Raw genomic sequence first — 7,715 nt, 5'->3', positions numbered from 1 at the left:
CGCAGACCGGGCTCACAGTCCTCTCCTTGAGCCGGGTAGCGCCGCCCCAGCCCCCCACCGCCCGGCCGCGATCCTCGCGCACCAGCCAGAGCTGACGGTCCCCGAGGGCTGTGCACTCTGCGGCAGGAATGCTGTTCCAGTCGTAAGCCGACGTTTGCACTCCCACTTCAAATCCATGGTATTAGAGCGACTGTGCAAGCTATTCAATCTTCTGGCAGTTCGCGGGATGGGATTGCTTGTGCCAGCTGCACTTGGGTGAGTTCTAGACTTTGATCCACACCTTGCGAACTGGCAGTCCTTATAGCTACAACTCCTCACAAGCATTTATGATGACCTCAACATCCAGCCCAAGTGCCTTCGCCTATCGGACTGTTTCCAGGACTTGGTTCAGCGAAGGAGCTTCCAGACTGATTGCAAGTTCCTGGAATCCCTGGTTCTTAAAGCAGAGCAGGTGCTAGGCCGCAGGAACTTCATTGACCACCTCGAGGAGGCCGGCAGCGCCAGTGAGCAATAGGATCAGCATCAATTGTTAATGAAGCTAACCGTGATTTCTTATTCAATGATCGCGATCCTTGCAGGCCTGGCCTGCGCCGCCCGGGTCACTCTCTACATGGAGGATGAGGCCGCCGAAGAGCTAGGCGACACCATGGCCATCGAATACCTCATACAAGCGAAGGAGCTTAGCTTGCTCGCGGCGATGGCCTCCGCAGACTCCTCTCTCAAGGCGTCCCTGGAGGAGCTTAAGAAGCTGGGAATAAAAAAGTCCGCGGTCGAAGTAAGCAACTTCTGGATTCAGCCGGTCTACAAGGCGATCAGGGATCATACCAAGTTTTATGGCTTCTTCGTGAGCTACGAAGTCGAGGCGCTCATCGAAAAGCCGGAACTCGTCGGCAAGGTGGCGGATGCTTTGGTCAGCGTAAATGTCCATTAAATAACAGCCATCAAGTGGAATCCTGCAGAGTCCGCAGAAGCAGAAGAGGAGGGCTTCGTGAAGGACGCGATCGGCATCGCGAGTTCCGTTTGCAGCAGCTTCGGGAGGATTTCAGCGGAGTTGAGTCGATCGAGCCTGTGGAGGATCAAGAAGAAGACAGCCCCGAGTAGGAGGAAGAAGAGGAAGATGAGGAAGAGGAAGAGCCTCCGGCCAAGTACAAGATCGTTCTGAACTGCAAGAAGAAAAAGTGATAAGAATTCCCGAATTGCAAGTCTTTTTTTTAATATATAAGTATAGGCGAGGTGTGTATGTTCAATAAACAATATGGGAATTTTCAGCTCCAAACAGTAAACTCGAGCGCCTGCTTAGCCACCCTTTCGCAAACAAAATACCTCCTTTGTGCCTCCGCCCTTGCCCCGCACTCAGTCAACAAATAACGATGCGAGGCCATATTACTTGCAAACCCAACAACCAAAGACGACGATTGAGGCAACGTCAAGACCACTGCCGGCGAGGCCACTTCAAACAATTCCCATCCCTCAAAAACAGGCAGCCCCTTTAGTTTCGAACCGAACTTAGAATAAGCCCACTCCAACGCTAAGAGCCCAGCCAAGACCAGAACAAGCCACCGAGATCAAAGTCCCTTATACTCGATTTACAGACGAAAAGCCAGCCAGCCATGTTCATGAGGGTTTAAAGCCCCGAGGTGCTTACCAAAGCCAGCTCAGTCTCAGGCAGAAGCTGTTCTTGTCGAAGCTGGTCTAGCAGCCAATCCCGCCCATGTTTAGGCGGATTCCGCTCGCGGTCCCGGAGGACTAGCTCATCGAAACGCTTCATCCTCACTTCTACAACGAAGTGATTGCCAACTTGATCAGTGAATTCCAGACCAACATTAAGATCAACAAATTTGGATTCCAAGTGGAGATTTTTCAGCTCGAGTAGAAAAACAAAAAGACGACCTTCGTGGTTCAGACAAAAGACCCCCGGTGCTAGAATGCCTTTAGTTACTATTTCGACGAGCCCTGCATCTGCGCCTTCTCGAACTCGAAGTAGTTCACTGTCGAAAATATCCGGGCTACGAGTTGTGCTTCATCCAGTATGACAATAAGATCAAATCGTTCACAATCGAGCGACGGACAGACTCGGAAGTTGAGTCTGCCTACGTGTTCAAGATCGCTTCGATCATCCCTCTCGAGCGACAGCACTCTGCTCTGCTGACCATCTACGAGTCGCCTCTTGCCCGTTGCCTGTAAAACCCTGCGATTCAGCCAGCTTAGATAAAAGAAATGGTCACACTCGGGTCGGGGCTGAATGAGCACCAACTGGTAGCTGCTTGCAGGGCTATCAGGCTGCGAAGGGGTATCCAGCTCATCCAAGGGCCGCCCGGCACCGGCAAGACTTCCACGATGGCCTCTATCGTGAGAGAAAAGCGATAACTCTGTTCAAAGAAGATCGCTTTGTGCGCCGCCTCCAACAAGGGGACCAACAACATCGCCAGCAAGCTGGTCCGGGAGGGGCTGGGGACAGGGCTCGTGCGGATCGGGTCGGTGAGCTTCGAGGACAAAGAGCTGCTGCCGTTCCACTTGGAGACGAAGCTCTAGTACATACTGGTCAGGGATGTATTTGACGAGAGGAGGTTGAAAAAGAATAATTGCGACTTTGAATCCAGGCTGGAGGAAGTGCTTGAACTGGTGAGGAGAAAGTGGTGGGTGCAGATCGCCATACTCTTTGACCTGAACGCAAGGCTGCAGCTCGAACTCGAGAAGCAGCGCAAAAGCAAGTTCAAGACCGCTGCGAGACTGATCCGCCGCAGGATTCGCGAGCAGAAGCGATAGCTGAGGAGCAATCAGAGGTACCGGTAGGTCTTACAAAAAATCATGGTGGGCTCGCGTGTCGTCGTCGGAACTGCCAGTTCATTTGGCAAAGAGGAGATCATTTAGTGCCTGAAAGACAAGGTCGAGCTGCTGCTGGTCGATGAGGCAGCTCAAGGCACTGAGTGCGAATTTATGGTCCCGATCTCAGCTACCAAGACTGAAGCACTCGTGCTGGTTGGCGACCACTTCCAGCTGCCTCCGACTGTTTTTTCAGACAACGCCAACCAATCAGGCTACGACCGTAGCCTATTCGAAAGGGCCGTCAGCCTCAGGGTAAAACCAACCTTCTTAAACGTGCAATACCGGATGGTGGCCTAAATCTGTGCATTCCGTCGCAAATGTTCTACGGCTCTCGGCTGGTGACCGGAACAAGGACCACCCGCCCCCAAGTGCCTGGCAGGCCTCTACCCTCGCGCCAGCATGTTCGTTGACGTTGGCGTGGGCAAGGAGCTGCGGGACAAGGGCCCATCTTTCTACAACCCGCTCTAGGCGGCCGTGGTCCTCAAAGAAATCAACAAGCTCCTAGTCTACCCCCAGCTGAAAGTAGGAGTGATCAGTCCCTACAAAAACCAAGTCAAGTAAATCCAGCGGGAGCTCGCCAGAAACTACACTGCAGACCGGTTGGTGAATGTCACGGTAGGCACGGTCGACGGATTCCAGGGCCAGGAACGAGACGTAATAATTGTGTCCTGCGTGAGGGCCAACAAGAAAGGCGCGGTGGGATTCACTCAGGACGAGAGGCGGATGAACGTGGCCATCACTAGGGCCAAGTCCCAGCTGGTCGTGGTCGGGAACCAGGCCACCCTTCTGCACAGCAAGCTCTGGAGGTGCTTCCTACAGCACACCAAACAGTGATAATTGATTTTCGCTGTTGTATAATGGCTACGATCCAGCACTGTGCCTTTTGCTTCAAGACTGTCTACGCCGCGCTCGTCTCAGCTGAGCGGCCCTCCTTCCAGAGCGAGAACAGCTCGCCCCTGTTCGTCACCTGGACCAAGGGCCCCGAGGATGACCTGCGGGGCTGCATCGGCACCTTCCAGGCGGACAGACTCTCGAAGCTGCTGCCCCAGTACGCTATGATCTCTGCTTTCAGCGACTCGCGGTTCAAGCCGATCACTTTAAAGGAGCTGCCCTCCCTGTCAGTGGCGGTGAGCCTCTTAGTCAACTTCGAAAAGAGGGGCAAGAAGCCGCTTGACTGGGAGGTTGGGAAGCACGGCGTTATCATCGAGTTTGAGGCCAAGGGCGAGCAGTTCAGCGGGACCTTCCTGCCCGAGGTGGCCAGCGAGCAGGGCTGGGACCAGGCCACGACCCTCAAGCACTTGGTGCGGAAGGCCGGCTACACTGGCTCGATCGAGAAGATAATGCCCTAGATCGAGCTGACAACCTACGAGAGCAGCAAGTGCAAACTCCGGTTCGCGGACTGGGAGGAGTCCAAGACTCTCAAGCTGTGAAGCATATCCTTCACTCAGTCTGCTGCTGGATGCGCAGACCCGCTTCTTTGAGCAGCTACCGGTACTCAATCTACTTTGCCTGCTCTTAGGCCAGGGCCGCGAGACTGGCCTGGCACGCCTCTGCTTGACTTCAGGCTACCTTCCTGGCCATCTCCAGGTTGGCCCTCGCCCCCTCTTAACTTTCCCCCAGCTACTTGGCGAGCTGCTGTCTGGCCGTCTTCCCCTGGCATTGCACAGATTTTCCTTTAAGGTCGTGAAGACATCCTTGAAGTTGGCCAGGACTGTGGATAGTCCCTCGTACTCCACAGCCAGCACGTAGGCAGTCTTCTTCTTGTCAATCATGCGGTTGATCGCCTCGAAGAGCTCAATGAAGCGCTGTTCGTACTGCGCCACCTCGGCAGGACCGGGGTACCGACCTGCCCTGCGCTCGAGAGTTGCAAGCTTACCGCAAGCCTCGGTATGTTCCGCCTTCTTTGCGGCTAGGATCTGTTTCTTCTCCTTGCACTCTACTCGCAAGGCCTCAAGCCTGCTTTCCTAGACCATCGGCTCAGTGCTCAGCACGCGCTCCTTCTGGGCGACCAGCTCACTGATCCGCGCGTTGTAGTCATGCTTGAGGGTCTTCTTCTCTTGCTTCAGCCTCAGCACTTCTTAAGCAGAGGTTTGCAGCCGCCTGAGCTCAGCGGGCTGGCGGGTTCCAATCTGCTGCTGTAACTCCTTGTCGAGTTGCTCAAGCTCTATCTGCTCTGCCCTCATGGCCGCCAGTTTGACCTACAGCTCGGCAGCGCGGGCCTGATCCTGCTCTATCTAGAGGGCCAGATGCTGGGCCTACTCCCTAGCGAGCCTGGCCTTCTGCTCGAGCACCTGCTGCTGCATCCGCTCGCTGTTCAGCCTCACTGCCTATTAGGACAGCTCGTAGACCTCGGCCTTGTTAAACTGTAGGACTTGGTCGCGACTCTGCTAAACAAGGCCACTGACCATGCTTTTGTCGAGTGCCCTGCGGGTATGGGCCTGCACGTCAGGCACCTCCTCCTCCTCGGCGTCCTCCTTGAAGATGTAGCTGCTCAGTTCGGCCAGCTTGGCGGCACTCGCTTCTGCCGCTTTGGGCTGCCCGACCCCCAGCACTTTCTTCAGCCGGCCGTAGATGTTGCGGCTGACCACGTCCCCGTGCTCCATCAGGGCCGAATACACCCGCAGCGGGCTGCTCAGCGGGATTTCTTCCCGCAGACTGTTTAGTGCAGTTTTCTGTGTGCACACTTCGAGCCGCATCTTGGGGGGCGGGTCCTCTCGGTAGTGCTGTTGCTTGAAGTAGCTGCAATAGCTGGAGATGACGGCCTCGTTGTCCTGGCGACTGGCCTGCACCCTCGCGCAGAGCCACTGGGCGATCAGGTAGAGGGAGTCGATGTCGAGGCCCTGGACCTGGAAGGGGCTGAGCGGGTGGGGGCAGTCCATGACCCGGAGCGCCTCGCAGATCCGCTCCCCGGCCCTGATTTTTTCCCCCAGCTTCATTTCGTCGCTGTACTCGACCTCCACCTCGTTGTTGGAGACGGTGATGCCCCAGGCCAGACCGCCGACGATCTTGTCGAAGGGCCGGAGACTGCCGATGCGGATGGTGTGGTAGCCCGCCCGCTCGAACTCCTCGTAGAGCAGCTGGGTGCGGGGGTTGGCGGCAGGATCTCTGCTGGTGACGATGGACATGCTGATTTCGTTTCTAATGATCGACTGACACTATAATTTAATATGGTAGTCTAAATCAGCACTGCTCCGTGGAGCACGTCCGGTTTATGATCCAGCCGAGCGGGTCCTCCTTCTCGGGGCCAGGCCTGCCACGCGGCTCCCCTTCCAGAAGCAGGTCCTTCAGATCCGCGATCTGCCTCTGGTACGCCCTGAACTCCTTCAGATGTGCCTCGAGATAAAGGATGCGAGTGTTCTTCTGAGTTAGAATCCGTTGCAGTTTTTCGGTATCCGCCCTGAACTGCTCCTTCTCACGCTTGAGCAGCACAAGGGCCTGTTTGTGGTCGTCCAGCTGCTGGGTCAGCTGACTGAATCGAGGCCAGGAAAAATAGTCACTTTTTAATTTTTCACTGCAGTTACGCTCCGCAAACTTTGATTACTGCTCTATGCACTCCTCCTTAACGTTTAACTCGGCCAGCCTCTGAACAAGCGAATTGATTTTTTTCCGCAGGTCATCAATGATCCTGTCCTTCAGGTACAGAGCCTCTAGCTTCTCCGATTAGGAGTACCCGCAGTACAGGCGCTCCACCATCTGTTGAATCTAAACGCTCATTTTTATTGAAATTTAAACAATATCTAAAATTGCTTATAGTTTAAGCAGGGCTGGACTCACCACAAATCGGCCCAGCTGGGACGCCCATGTGCAAGAAAGGCCCAATGACTAAACAGGCTCATTCGATGCAAAAGAGGTCGAGCACCAACATGGTTTTAATTCTTCGCTCCCTCTTGCCAGTAATTAAACCTGATCGAATATTGAAAATCTAAAAAACACGTCGGGGATGGAAATTTAATTTGATCATGATCGAGAGGCTCATCTCGAGGGAGTAGCTGTCCAAGCACTGCTCGGAAGACGACTGCTGGCTGTCGATAAACGGCTCGGTATTCGACGTCAGCGAGTACATGAAGAGGCACCCGGGGGGGAGGTGGATAATGCTGAAGCTGGGAGGGGCGGACGCGAGCAAGGGCTTCGAGGACCACTGCCACTCGGAGGTGGCCTACGAGCTGATGCAGGAGCTGGTGGTGGGCAGGCTCGAGGCCTGAATATTGATGTAAAAAAAGTTGTAATACCTGGCAAAATAAAACTTGATCCTCCGCGAGGAGAACCAGGATCTCAAGACCCTTCTCGAACACAAAAACGGACTGCTCTCCTCGCTCCTCGCTGGCCGCTCTGCCGCACAACCCCTCCTCGAGGAGGTTATCTGCTCGCTCCGGGAGGAGCTGACCCTTCTCACTGACCGGTGCACCAGCCTCAGCGCAGAGTGTGCCAGACTGAACACCGAATTGCTCTTCGAAAAACAGCTGGGCAGGCATCAAGCCGACGAGAGAAGGGAATAATTAACACGGCTTGAGGTGCCTAGAGCCAAATGCCCCCCTGATGAAGAAAGCCACACGAAACTGATGGAGAAGTGTTTCGCTACTTCAGAGTACCGGTTCTGGGCCATCCCAACTGAAATCCTGTGTGCCAAGGAGTAGACCCTGCGGCTCAAGGCACAGATCGACGCCTCCGTGGTTGCAATTTCTAGCTTGAGGAACCAGCTCGATACTAAAAAATAGGAGATTGCGGATCTGGAGAGGCTGAACATCCGACTCGCCTAGGAGCAGCTCTTCGGCACTGTGCCCGGAATGCCTGTCCAGGAGCGCATGCAGATGTTCGATGAGTTCATCGAACAGCAGGCCTCCGCGCTCGACAAGTATCAGAACTAGCTCGTCCTTGTTCGGGAGTTTGCG

The 7,715-nt window shown here is 54.9% G+C and overlaps 1 protein-coding gene across 1 annotated transcript; it reads left to right on the top strand.

The window, feature by feature from the left end:
- Positions 1–3,683: 3,683 nt before the first annotated feature.
- LOC127594774 (uncharacterized protein R166.3-like) lies at positions 3,684–4,175 on the top strand. Its single transcript, XM_052056537.1, has one exon. The coding sequence runs from the start codon at positions 3,684–3,686 to the stop codon at positions 4,173–4,175; it is 492 nt and encodes a 163-aa protein (XP_051912497.1).
- Positions 4,176–7,715: the final 3,540 nt, after the last annotated feature.

Source organism: Hippocampus zosterae, unplaced genomic scaffold, assembly GCF_025434085.1.
Source record: "Hippocampus zosterae strain Florida unplaced genomic scaffold, ASM2543408v3 HiC_scaffold_248, whole genome shotgun sequence".
Taxonomy (NCBI): Eukaryota; Metazoa; Chordata; class Actinopteri; order Syngnathiformes; family Syngnathidae; genus Hippocampus; species Hippocampus zosterae.
This window is presented reverse-complemented; position numbering and strand designations above follow the sequence as displayed.